Raw genomic sequence first — 22,929 nt, forward strand, 5'->3', positions numbered from 1 at the left:
ACGTGTATCACCATCCTCACAGTAAACATTTCTTTGTCATGTCCAATCTAAGTCTCTCCTCAGTTTAAAGCCATTCCCCCTTGACCTATCACTCCATGCACTTGTGAAAATCCCTCTACAGCTCTCCCTTAGGTCCTTTTAGGTACTGAAAGGCCATTCTAAGGTATCCACAGAGCTGCTGCCTTCTCCAGGCTGAGCATCCCCAACTCTCTCTTCATAGGAAGGGTGCTCCAGCCCTTTGATCACCTTCGTGCCCTCCACTGGAGTTGCTCCAACAGGTCCATATCCTTCATATATTAAGGACCCCAGAGCTGGGTGCAGCACTCCAGAATGGAAAAGTGGGGGAGAACTACCTCCCTTCGCTTGCTGGCCATGCTGCTTTTGATGCAATGCAGGTTGTGGGTGATAATTCTAATTTTATAACTCTCCTGTCTCACTGAGGACCTTGCTAAGGTTCTCTTAATGTATTCTCCTTTTTGTGTGCATGTATTTTTCCCTGTTATTTAAAAAAATAGGAATCAACGTAAGCTAATATGGCAAGTGGCAACAAAAGCAGCTTAGATGTTCTTGATGGAGAACAGCAGAAGTGCAGACCGTGTGAGAATAGTTTTGTTGCTGACTTCCAGTCCCATCTCTTTGTCTGAATTTGGCATTTTACCTGACTTCTTGATCCATTCTTACGTTTTACTGCTTCCCCATTACGGTCTCCATCTGCTTCCACTGTGGCAGTAAAGTTTGGGGAAATGGCTCTCAGCTGGTGTAAAAGTTCATAGGAACTGCTGTGTGTCAGAAGTATCTGACTATGGTACTATTTGCTTCCTTCTCTGTGGTCTGTCACAATTTCTCTTTTCTCTTATCCTCATTGTCCTGTTCTTCACTAGGTTTCCTGTTCCATTTTCAATTTCATACATCTGAGCTGAGTGAGCATTTGGAGCTTGCTCAGGCTGGAACTAGCAGCAATTGTCCTGCTACATTTGACACTGGCTTGATCCAGTTCTTGTGAAATTTGACTTTGTTTTTCTACTCAGGAATTTATCTGGTCAAAACTGATGCAGTGTGTTTGCCTCTTGTCAAGGCTGAAATAACCACCATTCCTGACTCAAACAAAATCTCTGCCCTAAAATGATGTAAAATATGGTAGGGGAGGCAAGGATGAACAGCAGGTGAGGAAAGAGGGGGTATGACTCCTCAGAGAAAAAATCACCAGTAGTGTTTCCAGCAGTGCGCTGTAGATAAAAATTTACTTGCTGTAAAAGGATGCCTGTGATCATGTTTTGTTTCTGTGCATCTAATCTGGTGAACTGGGACTTGCCATGTTATTGCTTCAGTCTTGGGGCGCTAACAGTGTGCACTAGGCCTGGAAGTTGCAACTTTAAATAATTTATAGCAGGGAGAGGAGATCAAGATGGCACTTTTCTAGAGGACTCAGACTGCATCCTGGAGCAGACTGCTGATGCACAGATAACCTGTGTGAGCTACGTATTGGCTGCTCTGAGTTCAGTGCCAGAGGCATTCTTCATACTCAACTACTTGAAGATACTTGTTAGTACTGTGAAATGGATCACATGTTTTCTGTTCCAAGTAAGGTTATTCTTTTTTTTCCCTGCTATGGTCTTTGTTTTACATGCCCTCAGCAGGAATTTTCTTAAGGAAAAAACAGACATTTGTGCTGCTGTCCTTTCTCTGCCCACTTAAACAGTGTTTTGTTTATCCTATATTTGGACCTTTATTTATCCTATATTTGGTACATCAAAACAACTCCCAGATACATTGTTTCGGTAATGTGCAAGTTTAGTTGCTGTTAATGTTTTGGGACATTTTTTTTTTTTATTTTTTTTTTTTTCCTAAGTGGAAGCCTTCTAAAGAAATTGGAGGGCTTAAATAACACCATCTTATTCACAGCGATGCCATACCTAGATCCTATTTCACTGCTGCCTTCTGTTTTAAATTGTGTTGTAAAACCCCTTGTAAAAATTTAATTCCCCTTCAACCTGTGACTTGATAGCAGAATGGTGAACCATTCAATTAATTACTGAAACTGTGATCTCCAGCAGGAGAGCCAAGAAGAATGCAAGCTGAGTGGCAATATTTTAATTAATGAATAAAAGCTTATGAACTGGCCAAGGGAAAGGGTAAGTTTTGAAAGACAAATGGCAGCAGTAGATTTTTAGTTGCATTGGGTGACCTCTGGCAAACCCTGTTACTCTGCTGTTTCAGCTGGTGTAGCTAAATGATGTCCGTGTCCACAGTATGATCCAAAACACTCCAAGGAAATATCTTCTAGAGGAATTTTTGTGATTTCTCTTCGTGCTTTCCCACTCTTCCCACCCCCACAGTGGGATGGACTGTGCTGGTCACAAATAATTTGTAAACATTAAAAATGAATCACAGAGGCTGTGATCCCTGCAGGGGAACACATTTTCTCCCTTGGGAGTTGCCTGTGCTTCAGTCATAGGTGCTAAATTTCTTGTTTCTGCTACCCATTTGAGCCCCCAAATCCCGGTTTGTTCTGTCCTCCATGCTTCTTTAGAGTTGGTGTCGGTGTTTGTCTTATGAAACCATCATGTCTTCATCATGTGGAGCTCTGTATTGCTCTGTGGATTCTCGTTTTCATTTCCCTATGCCCATGTGCACAGTTTGAGTGGTGTGTAGGGTGCCCTTGACCAGCTCTGCTGCCTCACCCCTGCCTGTTCACAGCAGCAGCCTCAGCATCCTCCTTGGCCATGCTGCACCATTGACAATCCATAATACACTAGAATATATGGATAGATGTGTATACAGAAAACCAGACACAGGCATCAATCCATCTTAACATTTCTAGGGAATATTTGTATTAGCTCTCAGGAGGACAGCAAAAGAAAAAGCATATTTTATTCTCAGATGTATAATTTGCCAGTGCTTGAACTCACTGAAGTGTGTTTCTCATACCACCTCCTTCTTCCTCTTTCTCCCACTTGTATATAAATATGGAAACAAGATTTTGAAGCAACATAAATTGTAGCTATATCATTTGGGTATGTGTGTGACCTTTGAAGGCTTTCTAGAAATGCTTGTTACCGCTTTAAGCACATGCACTTTCATGACAGATTGAGGCTTGCTTCTTGTGTATCAGTTAAATATATCCTAACTGGAAAATAACAGAAATTATGACTGAAATAGTTGTAACAGGAAATTGAAGTGAATTTTTAATTGTTTGTGATATAAACTCATTGTGACCACCACTTTGACAAAACTTGACATTTCCCTTTTTCTTGGAAAATATTAGAAGATTCTTTCATGCAGTGATTTAAGCAGTTATTTCCTTTCTCATCATAGAAGAATATGTAGTTCTGCTCTTATGGAGAACATTGTTAGATATCAACTTGCAGCTTTTGTCAAAGTGTTTTTGGCTAGGAATCAAGTCACTTTAAAAAGAACAAAGCATTCCTGTATTGTTCTTAATAATGACATAAAAGTGCTCTTATTCCATTAGTTACAGAAATAAAAAATAAGCTTGTCTTCTCCTTAAGGCTTAGCTGATTTAGTGGAGAAAGGAAGCATAATTGATGCCTGGGTAATTGAAACAATCAACAGTACAACTAAGCACTTAAAATCAATGGTTTATAGAAAGATATGATAATAGCGGCATAGCCAGGAGGAACGTAATCTGTGGGAAAAGTCATTATCAGTGCACCATTGTTTTTATGTTGTACCAAGACTATTAGCAGTAAAAATGTCACTCACAGTTCCCATAGGCATGTTAAAGCTTTGATGACAGTGGGTATGCAAGAACTTGGAAATGTTGATTAAATTCAGAGTTTCCTCAGTTCCTGGTAACTAACATGTTGTGAAGTTGATTTAGATTTCAGAGAACTGTTGTTACAGCTGATTTTTTCCCCCCTTCATTCACAGTAAGCTTTATTCTGGGTGGAGTGTAAATATGTGAGTGTTGAAAAATCACTAGCGCGTATGTAGTCATCTTTTGATAACAGGAGATCATCCTTAAAAAGCAGAATGAAGACAGAAATAATTTGTACAACCACCAAGCATTAGTCACACGTAGCTCTTATATAATGCTTACGTCTTCAATCAGCATGCTGGCAGCTGGGCTTCTTTGTAATATTTGTTTGGAGAAGAAGCATCTACCTCATTTGGAGGGGAAGAAAATGAAGCCAAGAGTTAAGGGACATGCCAGGGGGGCACACTGTGCTTAGCTGGTGAGAGTATTATAACTAAGAAGTGTCCGTCATCCTGCATCAAGCAGAGCCAACAGCAGAGTGGATTCTATAGCACTGTCTCCTTGTGTGCTTTCCACACTCAAGCCCTGACCCTGTTTTTTGGGATATTTTTTGGGGCAGAGCAAGTGAATGCTCTGCTGCAGCACTTTTGCAGTTTTCCCTTTTGTTTCTTGTTCTAGGCGAGGAGATGCATTTCTTTTTTTGGTCTGTTATGCCTTGATGGAGAGGACAAATAATATGTAGCATGAAATACCAAAGCCAGTTTCTCTTGCACTTGAAACCCAAAACGTAGTAGGCATGAGCCTAATACCAAGAGATACGCTGATCTGTGCAGATTTTCCTTTGAGGATATGGCCACTGCACCGTGACTATGGAATCATAGTAATGTATGAAAATGGACCTGATTCTCTGGGAGATAAGCCATTGTTGTACAGAAATTTCTTTGTAATGGTTTGTTAACCTGTCTGTTCTGGCTGTTCACTTTTGTCCTGGTCCTGTTAGTTTATATATATTGAATGTTTGTTCCCAACTTAAGAGCAAGGCTATTAAATGGAGTTGGAAACACTCTGTGATCTCATTCTGAAAGTTTATTTCTTGAGGCTGAAAATAAATGCATTGTAAGCGGGTTTTAATCTTAGCAAGTACAACAGCTCAGAATACATTTGGGGGACATTTTTATTCTTAGCTTATTGCTGATAGACAGGGAATTAAGTTATAGCTTGGTTTGTCCATAACCATATGTTACGTTTTCAGTCCTTTCTTTTCACAATTGCGTGTAACAAATGGTGCTGTTTTCTTTGATGATGTTCTAAGATGAAATGTCAATGCCCCCAGAGAATACTCAGAACTTTGTGTGATTCTACATAATTTTTAGAATAAAAATGTCAACCCAAAGTATTGAAAACCATGATTCCAACCAAAGATGGCCTTTCTTTAAGGCAAGAGATTAAATTACATTACTATTAGATGACCTATAAAATTACTGTAAAAATTATAGCAAAAGTAATGTTTTTTAAAAAGAATTTATTTAATTTGTTATAGAAGGTCCAGGGAAAATGAAGAGGGGCTAATTATTTATAAAAATGTAAGGTTGCATGCAGAGTGCCATCTGGTAATTTTAAAACACAAGTAATTAGTTTATTTTACTTCATGCAGTGTAATTGTGGAACTCGTCGCAAGAGGGTTTACAGAGGCCAAAATTGCAATTTGGTTCAGAAAGGAATTGAATGAGTTTATGGGAGATATATTAATAAGAGAATACTAAACAATCTGGATGCAATCCTTTGAAGATTTCTGAAAGATGTGAGGATTTAGAAGAAAGATCTGTTTGTCGTCAATGTTATTATTTTTTTAGTGACAATCCCCTGTCACAAAGTGAATTTAGATTTTCTCACAAACTTGACAATGTTTTTAGTTGCAACTATGTGGAGATGCTCCTTAGTGGTAATTAAAAGTTCTTTATGAACCTTGAAGTCACCTACCCTTATTCTCTGAGGTCACATGCACTGACGTGTAGAAAACTATTGCTGCAAGAGGTTTGATGATGCAAAATGATTAATATTCCTGCTTTTGGTTTGCCTTAGGAGGCCAAGGCATGTTGGACCATTCGCCACACAATGCAGGCTCAAAAGTAAAAGAGAGGAAACTGCATGGAACTTGTCCTCCTGTTGGTCGTGGAAACTATGGAAAACCCTGTTTGAGTGAAAGCAGCCACAGCTCCTCCTTTTCCAGTCCCCACAATGGTTTTCACACGATACATTCAGAGCACAGTCCTGTGAAGCCAAGGATAATTACAGTGGTAAAACCCGGAGGACGCACGCTCAGGAGGATAACCTTGCTTCTCAACAGGAGATCAGTCCAGACCTTTGAGCAGCTGATGGCTGACATTTCAGAAGCTCTGGGATTTCCTCGTTGGAAGAATGACCGTGTGAGAAAGCTGTACAATCTGAGAGGCAGAGAAATTCGAAGTGTTTCTGAGTTCTTCAGGGAAGGTGATGCGTTCATAGCTATGGGGAGGGAGCCCCTCACTTTGAAGGCCCTGGAGGTGGTATTACAAGAACTTTATCCTGAAAATCCTTATGCTGCCAGTGCTGCCATTCCGCAGAATGAGGAGCAGTCCCAAAAACTGAAGAACAGGCTGTATGACAAGGCCTCAAAAGTAGACAGTGGCTTTGATGAGACAGAAATGGCCAAGAACTGCAGCGATGGCTTGTCTTCCCAGCTGGTAGCTGGACATGAGGGAAAAAGTCAAGCCAAGCCAAAGCAAGAGGAAAAAATGAGAAACAAAAAAAAGTGGACTAGGGAGAGCTGGGGTAGTGAGCATGGAGTGAAGCCTTCTAGGAAAACACGAGAAAGTGAGAGGTACCTTAACCATGAGAGGAGTTCTGAGGAAGGCTTAGAAGAGAGTTCGGAGGAGGTGCTGAGGTGTGAGAAATGCGAACAGGAGAGGCAGGCCAGAGAAAAGTTACGGAGGGAAAGGCAGGCTGAGGCCTCATCTGAGAACAGGGACTTGAACACAGGTGTGTGTCAGAGGTACCATGTAGAAAGAAATGCAAAAGCCAGGAACTGCCGAAAATCTCCTGAGACTTGTCTGGAGGGTGAGGAAGTTAGCTGGAAAGATAATGGCAGTAGGAGGATGTGGAAGCCACTACATAGGATTGTTAATGAAGGGCTGGAGAAGCAAAAAAGGAGTATTGAGAAAGAAAGGGATGTGGAAAAGCATGAAAACCATGGGAAAGAAGTAGTAAAAATCAGGAAGAATGCTGTAGAAGGGCTCCAGCTATCTCATGAAGTAAAGGAAGATAATGGAAGTGGCTGTGTAATGAACCAAAGTGGCTGGCTAAAGAAAGACACTCTGAGGGATGCTGAGAAATTGTCTAAAACACATAGAGAGGGCAGAGAGGGACAAAGGGCTAAAGAGGAAGCTGCCAGGAGAGAGGGGAATGCCGCATGTAGAGAGAGTGACATGAGTCGACGAGAGAAAACAGGGGAGCGCAGGGTGAATAAGGAAGACAACAAAGCTCAGGGACTGGAAAGCGCGAGCCGGAGGTATGCCATTAAAAGCAGAACTGATGTGGAAAAACACTATGAGATTGGCAGAACTATTGGGGATGGGAACTTTGCAGTGGTGAAGGAATGCCGCCATTGTGATTCCAATCAGATCTATGCAATGAAAATTGTTGATAAATCCAAGCTGAAGGGGAAGGAGGACATGATGGAAAGTGAAATCCTGATTATTCGGAGTCTTTCTCATCCCAATATAGTAAGCTTGATTGAGGTGTATGAGACAGAAGCTGAGATCTACTTAATCTTAGAGTATGTCCCAGGAGGAGACTTATTTGATGCAATTATAGAAAGTGTGAAGTTCACAGAGCATGATGCTGCTGTCATGATCACTGACCTGTGTGAAGCCCTGGTTTATATTCACAGCAAGAACATTGTCCACAGGGACCTCAAACCAGAGAATCTTTTGGTAAGTATCATCAAACATTTGCATTTGTGCAGGAATTGAATTTATTTTCCTTTCAATTATGGTTTTTTGAATTGTTTTAAGCAAATCTCATCTAGAAATAATGTGCTGTGGCAGGACTGTTTGAAAAATGGGTACAATTTTGAAGTGAAATTACAATTGCAATTTGCTTTACATAGATTTGCTGTGCATTGCAGAGAGCAGTGGCTGCGGAAAGGAATTCAAGTAAAAATTATCAGACTTTCAGGGGTAGTGAGCATTTGTATTTTTCAGAAATCAGACCTGTTACTTATCATCTGATTTGTGGGTGTCCAGAGATGAATCATAAAGTGTCTTCCTTGCAGACTGAAGTTTATTAAAATTGCTCATTTATGTTTTTTATTTGTTGGTTTGTCCACTGCATTTATGTATATCTTGAAGACTACTGTGCTTGTCCTCTACTATAGTTATTTCTATCTTGTGACAATTTCTTTGCTTAGAAGCAGAAGTATTATGCCGTTGACTGAAATAATCTGACATTAAAATGTTTTGGTGAATACAGCATTAAAGTCAGCTCAAATAGTAACTTCATGCCAAAGAGAAAATTTTTTGTTTCCATCACATTTCTGAGGCTGCATTCTTTGCATCCAGCACTGAAGTCAATAGAGTTACTGACATGTATGAATATGCATAGAAATGTTTGTAGTTTTGACACTTCACAAGATACCCATTGTAGAACTGTAACAGTAAACAACTCTCCCTTGCTAAGTGTGGGTTACACTCTTGTATTAGGCTTCCAGATTTCCTCATAAACAGATAAATAGCAAGTATTTGCCAGTCTCTAACAAATTGTATTTTCTCAGCTTTTGTGGAAGTTCATGGTTTGCCGAACAAAAAAAGTAATAGATTATTTAGTCCTGTGGACCATTCTGTGCTTTTAAGAGAATTAATTTTGCACAGAGATCAGTGTGAATTTCCGGAGAGAAGCAGCAGTGTAGCCTCAAGGATAATGCAGAGGTTGCGCAAGGCTGGGCTGGAACAGTTTGCTCCCACACCTTTAAACTAAGCAACAGCATCTTTATTAGGTCCTGCTATGAATCCTGCTCAATTTCATGAAAATTTTTGGTCTGTGTTATCTGTGTAAAGAAAAGAATGGATGCTACTGTGAATGAAGTGAATGCAACTGGATGGCTTGCAGGAAGAAGTGGGCTTGTAGATCCTGCCTTTGTGCTTTGTTTGCACAAAGTTTGAACAAAACTTCACTTAGAACTGCTTGGCTTTTTCCAGAAGCTGATTTTCCATTATGAACCAGGTCCTGCTCCTTCCTATTTACTGAAAATAAGCTAGAGCATGTGAAACACCTGGGATCTGATGCTTCATTTCCCTCTATAATACATAATCATCACAGTGGTGTAGATAAGCAAAGAAGGGCAAGATAAAGGTCTGTTCTGGTTGCTTTCACATTTAGTTCACAGAACTGCAGAGCAGAGACTGCTGGGCAGTGGCGGCATTGCGTAGCTCTGAAATAATCATGTTGCCCATTCTGAAAGTCAGAATACATTTTTCAAGGACACAGCAGCTCCCAGACTGTAGGTATTTTTTCATACAAGAACAGTTTTACCTAAACACTGCAGGAAATAGAATTTTACCTGTTCTAGTTTCAACTTGCTGTTAATTTTCTGTGCACACCAGTATTAGATACCATGTACACAAAGTATCATTTTGAAAAGCAAGTCTATTCAACCATGCAAATGAGTTTGTAAGGTCCTGATAAATTTGGATAGGTCACCTGCTATTTAATAAGTATTCCTATAAATAAAGGCCATTTGAGCAAGGTTCTGGGTTTCTGTCTTTTTAATGTGCTGCTTCTGTCTCTTTAGAGTTGCTGAGGCAGCAAAGTAGGAAGGAGAGCTGCCACTAATCCTACCATCAGCCAGTGCTGAACAGTAGCAAACAGTATTGGAGCAAATTTCATGGGTTCATTGGCTGTTGGGGCAGGAGCATCAGGAGATGAAGCAAACTGCTTCAAGTTCCAGCATCCTGCAGAGATGTCCCTTTTGTGGGATACCTCTTGTTACACTGAGGATATTTAAATCTGAATTAGTCTACCTAGAATTTGTGTGCAGAGGTCAAAATACAGGTATGTACTTTAAGGCTGTTGACTCCTTTGTCCTACTTTGGGTCTTCTTTTGATCAGGTGAACCTTGTAATCTTTATCTACTGTTTTTCTGCTTCAAGAAAATGGGAAATGGAAGAGAAAGGATCCTTGATCTGTTTTACTAAGGAAATGTGTTTGTCTGCTCTGAACCTGCTTTGTTGAGAATCTAACCCTGTTCCTAATGACTTTTAAACATATTGGCTAATTGTCCTAAGAGATGACAAAGAAGCAGCAATCTGGGAAAAAAAGTTTCCCTAAGTTGTATGAAAATAAGCAACTGGGGAAAGAAGGAAAACAGTTTCTGTCCCCACAGAAGAAAAGGTAGAAATATACTTTGATGTCTAGTAAATTGTAAAATTATTTACACAGGAGAAAGTTGGAAACCTGATTTAGCTATTATTTCACTGCACTTCAGTTTCTCTTATGGAACTGTCCTTTAGTTATAAACTCCTGTACCAGGCCACCATCATCCTTTCTGCTTTCTCCTCTCCCTCTTTGGCTGCTGTGTCTTCCCACGTTGATCAGGCTCCTTGCAGCATAGCTGTGAGGCAGAAGGGTGGTGACTTGCGCTACAAAAACAAAATCTGTTTGACAGCTGGTGTGAAGACAGCTGCTACGACTCCCTCCCATCTGCTAACAGAATCACCTCATTTAGGACTAGGTGTTCAGCAAGAAAACCTTTGCTGCCAAGGATGGGCAATGTGGAGTGTTTGGTCTCAAAAATGAAACCAGTCACTTCTTTCATGCTACCTCATGGACCAAGATTTGCTGGCAAGGTTTGTGGGTAAGGGGCTATTTAATTCTATAGCTGCTGGCAGTTCTTCACTTGTGAGTGAAAAATTAATGCCTAAAATGTGGTGTTGTTTTTCCAGGTTATAGCTGTAAAAAACATAGAATCACCCCTTTTTAGGGGGAAGGGAGAGGGCTGTATTTGTGGTTGTGTACTCATCTCCTTGTACATTTCCCTCGCATGCTAATGTGGTAATTCTTCAACATTCAACTTCATAAATGTTGAAGCTTTTTATGCATGTGAGATTACTCTCCTGCACCTTTTTCCATCTCTCAAGTTTTCATGTATGTGTGAGAACTTCAAGTATAGCCTTTCTGCCCTTGAACCTTTGGACACTATTTACATAAATACAAAGGACTCTCCATTTTCCGACACTATTTACATATATACAAAGCACTGCCACATTTCTGAGTGTGTGTGAGTCAAACTCCTGTTTAACCACTTACCTGTTGTAACTTCCAGAATTTTCTGTAAGATTTTTTTCATAGAGATTCTTCTAGTTAGCAGCAAGGGATGTCTGAAACTCAAATGTGTAAGCAGTAATTTTTCTTCGATTCTATCTATTTCCCATGTACAAAATGTCACATGGATTAACTGGCTTTCATGATGTCCATAAGAAGCATCTATGCTACCATATATGTGTATATGTACATATATTAATGTTGTAAATCATAATCTTAAACACACTGGTAGATTTCACATGGTAGATATGAAACCAAACAAGAGCATTAAGTACTGGGAGTCATCCACAGACAGGAGAGAAGGAGAAAGATTTTTTTTTTTCCCTTTGGAGATGAATTTGGTCTTATATTATAATCTGGCTGTATGACTGGGATGGCTAGAAATCCTCAGACAATATTCTAGTATTTTGATGTGTCATCTGTATTTGAGTAAGTAGTGTGCAATTGACTGCCTTTAGTCCAAGACCACCAGATGCTGTCAGTTGAAGGACATAAGTATTTGTATGGCCTGAACTGGATGTCTATAGAAAGTGTATCAGAGTGTCCTGGTCTTTCTTACCTTAAGTCTATAGGCAGGCAGCACTACTTTTGCTTTGTTCTCACCATTGCATGGAATGCATACTGTGAATGTCAGTGGTTAGATTTCTCTTGAGCAGGTTGTGCATTTCTGTATTACTGCTATGAGGAAGTAGTCTGGCCTCAGAAATCATTAAAAAGAAGCCTGAGAAGCTTTTGTTTTTACAGTGAAGCATATTTGCATGCTCAAGGTGATGCCAGGTGATGGAAAGGTAGACTAAACAGTAGAAAGTTGGGGACAAAGGGAATTCTCTGAACTGACTGAGTTGTTCTGAGCACAGCATTAGTGAAGCTGCTGAGAAATTCTGGGCTGAGGTTTTTCAGGCTTGCTGACAGATTACATGCTGTCTCTGAAGTGATTGTCACAAAGCTGTGAAAATATACCCACCGTGCCTGCTCTTCCTGCCTGCTCCATTGTTAAATAAAGTGGAAGCTCAGTTGTTTTGTCCTGGAAGAACAGATGGTGCTGTGTTGCCACCTTGTGCTGCAGTGGGAGATTAGGAGTCTGGCATCCTGAGAAAAGAAAAAGTGCAACAGTGCATTTTACAAAGCAAGAAATCTCTTGAAGATTTTGGGACTGGGATTAAGACCATTGTGTTCTCCACTCTTCTCACCACCCTGCTGTGTTCCAAAAATGTATATAAACGTTTCAGTATTGTTTGTCTTAGTACAGTAGCATGCAGGGCAGTTGAAATTCCATGTGACATGCTTTTCTTATACAACTAAAATATATATATATATATATATATATATATATATATATATATATATATATATATAATAGGAAAACACATTGATGCCCATATTTTCATATTGCATATAAAGTTGAGCATTTCCATTGTGAATTTTTATAACATCTTATCACTTTTACCCCTATTATTAGAACATAAATTCTATAGATAGATGTTATTCTATGAAGCATTACTTTTGTCATTTTTTTGTCATTTTTTTGTCAGTTTGTGTCCACAGCGAATGATGACAAAAGGTTGTCACATAGTTGTCTAATATAACAGAGAAAATGGCTGTGGCATTTTAGCTTCTTCTTGCAGAAATTTTGACCGGATGATTGTAGTAAACTCTATTTTCATACTGAAAAAATATTTTTTCATGGAAGAGCAGCAAAGAAGCCCAAAATACTTTGCTTAATCAAAGCTGGAAGAGTGCACAAGGGCACTGCTGGTTCATGGACAACTTGTTCCCCAGGACCCCCAGCTCCTTCTCTGCAGAGCTGCTTTCCAGCTGGTCAACCCCCAGCCTGTACTGATGCATGGGTTATTCCTGCCCAGGTTTTAGATCCTGCACTTATCTTTGTTAAATTTCAAAAGATTCTGCCCTGCCTGTCTCTCAGGTCTGTTGAGATTCTTCTAAATGGCTCCACAGCATTCTGAGGCATCAGTCATTCCTCTCAGTTTTGTGCATTTTTTATAAAGAAGGTAAAAAAGGGATTAGTAGGCTTTACTGTATTATTTTGTAATGCAATACTTTTTGTTTCTTAAAAAGAAACGAACCCACCAAAAAGTCCACACCCATTTTGCTTAATCAAAATTGGATGAGTGCTTACAGTTTCTATAAAGATGATTAATGGGAATTAGTCAACTGTAATGTACAAGAGAAAATTTTGTCACATCTGTGCCTTTAGTTGTCTGGTAATAGAGACCATCCTGAATTTTTGCTTTCTTAAGCGATGTCTGATGGCAAAGTATGAGGTGTTAAAGCATGGTGTGTACCTGTCATTATATTCCAGTTTGTCCATTCAAAACCAAGTCCAGGTTTATTAGGCTTTTCTGTAGACATTTTGCCTGCTGATCTGTTCCCCATAGTTCGAGGGACAAACAATTCTTCCTTTAAAGGAAATAAATGACTATTTTTACCTCTCAAAGAATATTAGAGTGTCAGTCACTAGTATTAAGCATACTGATTTGTTTAATTACAGTGCTGCATTGTTTATGACTTGGCCTTTGAATATGGAACTCTAGAATGGTTTGGGTTGGAAGGGGCCTTTAAAGGTCATCTGGCCCACACCCTTGTAATGTGCAGGGACATCTTAACTAGATCAGAGCCCTGTCCAACCTGACTCTGAATGTTCCCAGGGATGGAGTATCCACCACCTCTGTGGGCAACCTGTTCCGGTGTTCTGCTACCCTCATCATAAAACATTTCTTTTTAGTATCTGGTCCAAATCTACTCTCCTTCAGTTTAAAGTTACTTAACCTTGTCCTGTTGCTGCAGGCCCTGCTAAAAAGCCTGTCTCCATCTTACTTTTAAGTCCTTTTTAATTATTGAAAGGCTGCAATATGGTCTGTCTGGAACCTTCTTTTCTTCAGGCTGAACAAGCACAACTCTCACAGCCTTTCGTCACAGGAGAAGTTCTCCATCTCCCTTTCCCAGCCCTCCCGGCTCCAACAGGTCCTTGTCCTTCCTGTGCTGGGACCCCAGAGCTGGACACAGCATTCCAGGTGGGGGGTCATCAGAGCAGAGCAGAGGGGCACAATCATCTCCCTTGCCCTGCTGGCCATGCTCTTTTGGATGCAGCCCAGGATACGGTTTGCTTTCTGGACTGCAGCTGCGCGTTGCCAGCTCATTCCAGTTTTTCATCCACCAGCTACCCCAAACTGCTCTTCACAGGGCTACTCTCAATCCATAACCCACTCTATATGGATACCAGGGATTGCCCCAGCTCAGGTGTAGGACCCTGCACTTGTCCTTGCTGAACCTCATGAGACTCAGCCTTCTTAAGCTTGTTCAGATGCCTCTGGATGACAGCCCATCCCTCAGGCATGTCAAACTCATCACTCAGCCTGGAGTTGCCTGCCAGCTTGCTGAGGGTGTGCTCCATCCCACTGCATATGTCATTAACATATTTAATTTCTTGAAATAACCCTTCATTAACTGCATTTGGAAGTAATGCTAAAGACCCATGCATACAAAATTGGAATTCAAGAAAGTATTTTGATTACTTGCCAGGTGGATGTAGGAGATGAGAACTGCTGAAAAGGCCCAGTTAGGAGGTCATTCTGCATGGACCTATTTCTACAATTTTTTTTTTGTGTGGTGACCATTACTAATCTAGTTTCAGAGCAGCCGATAGAGAAGAGTAATTTGGAATGAACATAAAGCTTTTGTTAGTTTGTGTTTGGTTGTTAGACCAGTATGATGGAGATACACTTTCCATGTGTCTTGGTTTTAGCTGGTATAGTGCTGTACTTTGGATTCAGTATGAGAATAACTTTGATAACACACTGATGTTTTGGTTTTGATGAGCACTGCTTATCCTAAGTCAAGGAATTCTCAATGTCCCATGGTCTGCCAGGTAGCAGGTGTACCAAAATCTGGGAGGGAGTATGGCCAGGGCAGCTAACCCAAAAGGATATTCCATGCCATGGAACCTTATGCTCAGTGAATAAACTGAGGAGAGTTGGCAAGGAGTTGCTAGTCCATGCTGGGGTACAGGCTGGGCTGTGGGTCAGTGGGCAGTGAGCAATTGTATTGTGCAGCACTTGTTATTATTGGGTTTTATTCCTTTCTCTTGCTCTCTCTCCCCGTCCCCCTTCTCATTGTAGTTGTTAACATTCCTACTGTTATTATTGTTATACTTTCATTTCAATTATTAAAGTGTTCTTATCTCAACCCACTGTTTTTTGGATTCTCCTTCCCATCCCACTGTGGGCAGATGAGGGATGAGTGACTGAGCAGTTGTGTGGTAGTTAGTTGCTATCTGGGGCTAAACATCAAGATAAAGTCAGTAGTTTACATGAGCTCATTGCATTTAAGCATAAAGATGTCCACAGCATTCTTTGCTTTCCTAGGGAAAACTAACAGTTTATTTTCTCAAGAGGAAATAATATTTAATTGCCTCTTGGTTATTTTTTGTGTTCCTTCTGTTAATTTCTTGGAAATTGCAGTGTGTTCAGAGTTTGTAGAGCAAAGTTTTCTTTTTTTCCATAATTGCTTATCCTCTTAAATAAATGCACCCTCTTAGTGTATGGGGGGAAAGAACCATGTTCTGAAGACTGTTTCCTTTCTTAGTACTACTATTAGAACTCCTTCCTGTTTAATTTTCTGCTTCCTTTATATTTTGCTGTTTTAAAATGCATCAGGACTAAATATATACATATATATGTATCTTTTGTTTGGATATAGGTTCAGCACAATGCAGATAAATCTACTACACTGAAACTGGCAGATTTTGGCCTTGCTAAGCAGGTTACAAAACCCATATTTACTGTCTGTGGAACACCAACGTATGTTGCTCCTGAAATACTTGCTGAGAAGGGTGAGTGTATATATTTTTAATTTGTCATAAATCTTTCAATTATGCTGAACTTTCTAATAATGGAATAGTCCAGAATGTTTCAACCTACTGAAATTGTTTTTCAGGGTAGGAGGTTGGCTAGCAGTGTAATTTGGGAAAGGAAACCTCTTAGCTTTTAACAAACACAAGCATCAGTTATGTTTGCATTATAAGTGTCTGTGCTAATATATCATTGACTTCCAAGCAGATAAACCATAAAATATCATAGATAATAATAGCTGAAGGGGGATAATGACCAAAAGTTCATGTTGCAACCTAAGAACAGCCAGGCCCATTTAATTACTGTAATCTAAACAGCTTTCCAAAGCCCCCGATTATGCAAAGTCATTGTGAACATGTATGTTAAATTTATGTAACAATTCAAAACATATTTTGCATCACAAGGAATTTTGAAGATTTCATCTCCAAAAAGATTCAGACCTGGAAAGAAGTCAATTTAGTTGGTGACTCAAGCAAGTCTATTTCTGGTTTTTGTTCTGTGGAGCTGGGTTGCACATCTCCAGTTCTATCCAATTTCAATGGAAACTTGGCAGTCTTAGTTCTTTTTTGAAGGGAATCTGAGGACGACTATTTTAGAAATATGTGCTCTGTTTTCTCAATCAGTCTCCAGTTGACACTGGCCTTGTGAGACAGTGTTTGTGAAACATGTGGACAAGAGAGACTCTATGAGAGCTGTAACTAATAACGGGCAGCTTGTAAGCGTGATGTACCAGCCACTGATCCGTTCACTCACCTCATCTTTTTCAAGAACTGAGCAGAGATTCTGTGTTTCTTTTACATTCTATTTCCAAGAAACAGTTCCCTCGCAGTTTTGAGTTTTATTCCTAAAACAAGACTTATGGTTTGTCCCTTCTTCCTTAGGCTATGGCCTTGAAGTAGACATGTGGGCAGCTGGTGTGATCCTTTACATCCTGCTCTGCGGTTTTCCCCCTTTCCGCAGTCAGGACCGTGATCAAGAGGAGCTGTTTCAGATCATACAGCTGGGTCACTATGAGTTCCTATCCCCTTACTGGGACAATATTTCTGCAGGTAAGCTTGTGCACTTACAGCAAATCTGAGAAGTGGCAGTCTTCTTCCCTGAAGTGGGAAAACCTCTTTTTTCAGGGCAGCAAGCTTGATTAACTTGGGGTGTTTTATAGGTCTGTCTTGTGTGAATCTGAATTTAGTCCTCTGGTACTATCTATGGCTGTGTTTCTGCATATTAGTTCTGAATGCTTTGATGGAGTCCTCAATTCCTCCCTTTCTAAGCAAAAGCAAGGATTTTCCTCATCTTGTTAGTGTGTCTCTGCAGAAAAAAGGTGTCAAAATAATCTAAAGGGTTATGTTAGATCTTAAAGATGTTACGAAAAATCTCAAAAGCTGAGAATGAAATCCTTGCCCTGCAGAACACACTGTCGATTTCCTATTGACAATGGGGTCTGCACGTAGTAGTTTTTTCTTCTCACAGGCTAGTACAGTGTCTTTTGTGCACTCTTCAAAATCAGAAGCTCTAAAACTACTTCACTCCCTGTACAGTCTTTTAAAGTACATGTTCCACAGCATTTTACAACATTTATGTCTCTTAAAGGATGACATACCACATGCTCCTTCCTGTGAATGTGAACACTTAGCATGATGCTTTCAGCACACTTTTGAGATTAAATTCCCTTTACTTTCTCCACTGTTTCTGAAGGGGAGAATGACATCAGTCATGGTGTGTCACTAACTCTTAACTGCAGTTGTTAGAATAGCTTCTGGGGATAGTTACAAAAACCATGATAAAACTAATGAAAAAATTAAGAAGGATTAAGAAGGACATTTTGTGTGGATATATGTCACCATCCCAGAATGAGAAAGGTTGGAAGTGACTATGGTGGTTGATGTGTTTCAAACACCCTGCTAGAGCAGGGTCATCCTAGGGCACGTTGCACAGGATTGCACATCCTAGAGCACGTTGCACACCACTGTGCTTCACCGCTCTCTCCTTTGCTTTCTTCCATAATAGCAGCAAAAGACCTCATCACCAGGCTGTTGATAGTGGATCCCCAGAAGCGTTACACAGCACGTCAAGTACTTCAGCACCCCTGGATCAGAACAGCTGGGAAAACTAACAGCAGGAATTTGCAGAGGGAAGTGACAATAAACATCGAGCGCCATTTCCGGGCTCAGCGCCGAAAGGAAGTTGTGGATGGGGACACATGAAATCTTTCAAGCTCATTTTGTCTTCTTTTTATTGATTAACAAATAATTTATGTTTTCTTTTCTAAATGAATTGAGAATTTAATGTGTAACTATTGGTGGCTATTGCCAGGCCTTTTTTTTTTTTTTTTTTTTTGATTCTGAGATTCTGGAGGACAGAGATCAAATTTACATCCACCTCCTCTGGTATTCTTGGTAGTCTGTCTGTTGAAAGCAGTGGGGACTAGCTAAATTCTATTATTTTTCTTTAAGTACTGATTTAAACTTTTACATCTTTTACAAATGTTTGCTTCTGTGACTGAAGTGGTGAGTCTTCTGTCATCGTTTTTGTATGATATCCTCCAGGAGTTTTGTGTTTGTAATGTTTTCAAAATAGCTGTCTGCATACACATCTTGCACTAATTCTTAAAACAGTCTTTTCACTAATTCCTTCTAGCCACAGAGAAGGAAGAATAAAAAGTAAATATATTCTTTAGCTGTAGGATATATTAAATAAGCAGCCAGATACTGTGTTTATTAAGTTTTGAGGGAATACAAACCCTTATTGACTAAATATGATGTTTTATGATATCTCCCTTGGCAACATCTTTCGTTGGGTATTCAGGTTAATAGATGGTACAGATTTCCTGTTGCAAGACTGCGGTGCTGTGTACTATGGAGTTTTCATTTGTTTTAAAAGGGGGAAGATATGGCTGATACCTTTTCGAGATTCAAGTAATAACAACTTTCAAAGAGGTTTTTTCTTCCTACTCTGGCAGTAGGAAGTTAAGCAGTTCGAAGAGCACTTTGCTTCTTTTCCCAAAATTATAGTTATGGAATGGTAACTCAAGTTATTTTTCCAATTGAGTTTTTTCCCTCTTGGGGACATCCATGTGCATCTGTGACTTTTCCATGCTGATGGAGAAGAAAAAACTGGGTAATTGTGACTGAAGTTAACCCATGCATTCACAGTTTCCCTTTCATCAACAAAATTCATAGCTGAACTGCTTTTTTATACTTTTTCAGTGTGGTTTAGCAGTTGTTTGTTTGGTCTGTTTGGTTGGGTTTTTCCTGTCTCTTGCCCTCACTGTGACCTTTTTCTTCTTGCTTCCGTGAGAATGGGCAATGGGATGATATTAGACTAAAATCTAGCTTGGGGAAAATGAATTGCTGGCTGTAGAAAGGTTCTCCCAGGGGAAGCATCAGATCCTCTATCACGTGTGTTTTTTAATATTTTTATTGGATGCAGTTTTAAAGAAATCCTATGGGGGGAAATTCAGCCCAGAGTGGGGCCATGACCTAGGCCGCTTTTGAATCTCAGAACTTTTGATTAACTAATTAAATTCAAAAAGCACTTGAGTTTGCCATTTTATAATTTTTTATCCTCAAGTTCCATGAGCTAGCAAATAATATTGATGTTAGAATGTAAGTGGTGTTGGCATTGAATACACGGCCTGTAGAAATGAAGGAGGGTGTTTTACACTTGGAGAGCTGCTGCTCTGCCTATGTATTTCATAATGAGAAAAGTCAGAAGCATTTCAGAATCAGTGGAACATTTTCACGACTATATGAACCATAATACTATTTTTTGGTGAGTGCTAATATTTTGTGTGAACTTGCTGAATAACCAAAAAATGCAAGGTGCTGTCATCATGTTTCTGTTTAATCTTGTGACTATTTTGCTGCGAGAATTATGTATAAAAGTAGAGATCACTTGACTCTTAAAGGAGAATTGCACTTTAAATTGAATTAGCTTATTTCTAATACTTACTGGGTTAAGACTTGCTGTGGAGTTCAAGAATTGGTGAAACAAACCAATCGAATTTTTACTGTATGCCCAAGTAGTAGCTATATGATCTGTCCTACTTCTGCATTGGAGTCTCTAAGTCAGGAAGACTTTTCCTTTTCCTGAAAACAAGAATGGACTTAAGTGCTTCCCTGAGTTAAGGGAACCTAATGTAACCTAATATTATAAAAGCATTACATTGTATTTGAGTACTAGTAATAATGTATCTTCTGGTAATTTAAGTCTATTTTGGATAGGAAACTGTGGAAAAATGGCTTCTGATGTGCAATACTATATATTTTGTAATTATCTTATTTTTTAATATAGTTGTTTAGGAATAAAGTCTGAAGTGACAAAAATATTTAATCAACAGTGAATCTGAAAATTTGGAGATTGTGTTACAAGTTGCCTTTTTTCACCCTTAAGAACCTGTCTGCAGCCTTATTCATAGCGCAGAAGATAGAGAATTTGCTTGCAACAATTATAAAAGTATTTATTTTTTCAATTATTTTGTTTTTCTTTCAAGTTCTCTGTGTTCCAGACAGGCTAAACATGGACTGTGCCAGGTGGTCACTGCATGGCACCTGTAAGTACAGATGCTGCTGTGGCAGTGCTGGGGTAGGGGTTTGTCACTGTTGCTAATAGAGATGTGTGGCATTAGGCCCTCCTCCTTCAGGTTGGAGGCTGAAAAAGCTTCCAGGTGCTTCTCAGGGGTTTTATCTTCTTTCTTTCTCTCCTACTCCATTCCTTCTTTTTTCTTGTTGCTTCCGGTGTCCTTGCTCTGCCTCTGTGCTGTCCGAGGGAGTCCAGGTCCCCAAACATGGTTTAAGTTACTTGTAGCAACGAAAACCCATATGATTTTGGAGAGCTCAGCCTCAAGCTTTGCTTGCTGATGTTGAAAGTAATATTAGCAGGACTAAGACAAAAACTGGTGAAAAAACCCTCTCATCTCCTACTGCCTTTTCCGTCTGTGTGACATTCCAACACAGACCTGATCCTTTTACTCTGTGAGAGGGTTTCTAATATATGAACCATGTTCATGTGCCGTGATTGAGGATTATCACTGTTCTTGCTTTCCTGAGGTTTTTCTGATGTATACTGCCTCCTTGGATTCTGGAGTCATCTTCCCCTTAATGTTTTCATTTCTTGATTAGTTTTGTTCTCTACAGTAAGTCTGGGGAAGCTCAAAGCTGGAGGAGATTATAGATGCAGAGCAAATTCTCGCTGATTTGTTAAGAAGAAGAAATATTTCTCCTTGCCCTTCCTTAAGTCTTTGTGGATTGGACTGTCATATGGCTTTATATTCCACTAAAAATAAGTTATGGTGTCCCCACCTCTTTAAATACTAACAATGAAGAGAGTCCAAATTTATCACCAAGAAAAATAACCCTCTCTCCAAGAGCTAAGTGCAAAGTATTAATTGTTATTGGAGACCTCAACAGGAAAGTTCCACCTCCAGAGGATTTGCTGAGTCTAAGGCGATAGAAGGCAAGAACCTGTTTGTTTGGCTCAAGCTTTAGCAAATCAGCTGAGTAGGAATCCGCTCATGCCTCTTAAAAGGTATTGTTTGGTTCCTAACTCATAATGGAGATCCTGATCAAGTTCTAGTTATTCCAGGGTCATCTCCTTGCTAGCTGGTATTGACTATTCAAAAAATATTCTCCTTTTAGAAACCAGAGGCTATCCATCATCTTTAACCATAGACTTGGCTCTTCTTTAGCTGGTTACAGCTTTTAAGCATGCTTGCATATTTTCATGCCCTAGCTTTAATATTTCTCAGATTTGAAACAAGCACAAAGATCCAAGCATATAGAATTGAGTCATCAATATTTCATTTTTGTACTGAAACACATGCATAATAGACACAGTTGCTTTTTTAGTTTTTCAACTGCCTGAAGATAAAGTGGTCCCTGGATATCCCCTTCATTTGCCACCAAGGTCAACTTCACCTGCCCATATGTTATTGCATTTCATTGGTCCTAGACCTCACCTACATGTTTTCTATCACCTGTTATCTGCCTACTGTCATTGGCCTCTTATCCCCTTGGATCACTCCCATTACTGAAATGGTGCCATCTTCACATATTAATATGTTTCTCTTCAGGAAATTCTAGCCTTAGAAATAGGAATGAGCAAAAAATTTTGGAAGTGTTTAGGCATGTGAAACTGTGCAAAAGATTGGCATTTCACACTGCATGGTGCATACCTGCCTGAAGATGAGCAATGGGAATTTGGTCATTGCTCATGTATTTAGTCTCCTAATATTTAAAAATGTGTGCCCAGGAAGCTAGTAATTGAAGCTTAGCAGTACAGCAGAGACTTTTTTCCTCTGAGACACAGACACTTCAACTCCTTTTATTCAGGGACCTTCTAAGATTGTTTAGCAGCTGTGTGGAATAGCTGGACTCAAACACCATCAAATCTGCCACCTCGCTTGAGTGGAATTATAGGCGGATTTCCTATCTCTTTTTTACTGCAATTTCTGGCTGTAGGGTGGTGGAGGGATAGTGGGATGTTATCCCCTGAGCTTAGGCCTCTTGGGTTTTGTTCCTCTTGTTAAAGTGAGCTTTCAGAAGTCAACTGCTTGCTTTTTGGCAAGTACCCAGATTTGGGGAGTTATTCAGTCTGCTTGAAAATATAGTAAATTTGCTGTGTTTATAAAGGGATCTTCCCAAAGACACATAAGTATCACTCTTAAATATTTTTCCTATAATTTCTTCTGTCACCTGGATTTCTTTCAATTTAAGCAATGTAAGGAAAATGCTTTTTATGTTTCTGGGCAATGCTTTTTATGTTTCTAAGTCCACGAGTAATACTTTACAATTGACATTCTTGCTCCTGGAAGGAATTATGGGCACTTTAACTGGGATGACAGTGTATAATGGCACTGTTTGTTCTACAATATGGTTTATTTGTAACTAGGCTGAAGGTGTAATTTTCTAAATTAAAATACATTGTAGACTTCAGCAGAAAAGTTGTTATTCTTTGCCCTGTACCTCCAATAAAGGTAAATTATACAGTAAA

General features: G+C 39.6%; 1 protein-coding gene across 1 annotated transcript; it reads left to right on the forward strand.

Moving 5' to 3' along the window:
• Window positions 1–5,800: 5,800 nt before the first annotated feature.
• DCLK3 (doublecortin like kinase 3) lies at window positions 5,801–22,929 on the forward strand. Its single transcript, XM_066322084.1, has 4 exons — window positions 5,801–7,689; window positions 15,791–15,923; window positions 16,824–16,991; window positions 17,947–22,929. Exons 1-4 carry the CDS (start codon window positions 5,812–5,814, stop codon window positions 18,141–18,143), a joined length of 2,376 nt encoding a protein of 791 aa, XP_066178181.1. The 5' UTR covers window positions 5,801–5,811; the 3' UTR covers window positions 18,144–22,929.

The sequence above is a fragment of the Sylvia atricapilla genome, chromosome 1 (genome assembly GCF_009819655.1).
Source record: "Sylvia atricapilla isolate bSylAtr1 chromosome 1, bSylAtr1.pri, whole genome shotgun sequence".
NCBI lineage: Eukaryota > Metazoa > Chordata > Aves > Passeriformes > Sylviidae > Sylvia > Sylvia atricapilla.

Coding starts and splice junctions, on each gene's coding strand:
- DCLK3 (XM_066322084.1), top strand. CDS start 5,812: ATGTTGGACCATTCGCCACACAATGCAGGCTCAAAAGTAAAAGAGAGG. Junction 7,690..15,790: donor TCAAACCAGAGAATCTTTTG/GTAAGTATCATC, acceptor GTTTGGATATAG/GTTCAGCACAATGCAGATAA. Junction 16,992..17,946: donor CTGGGACAATATTTCTGCAG/GTAAGCTTGTGC, acceptor CTTCCATAATAG/CAGCAAAAGACCTCATCACC.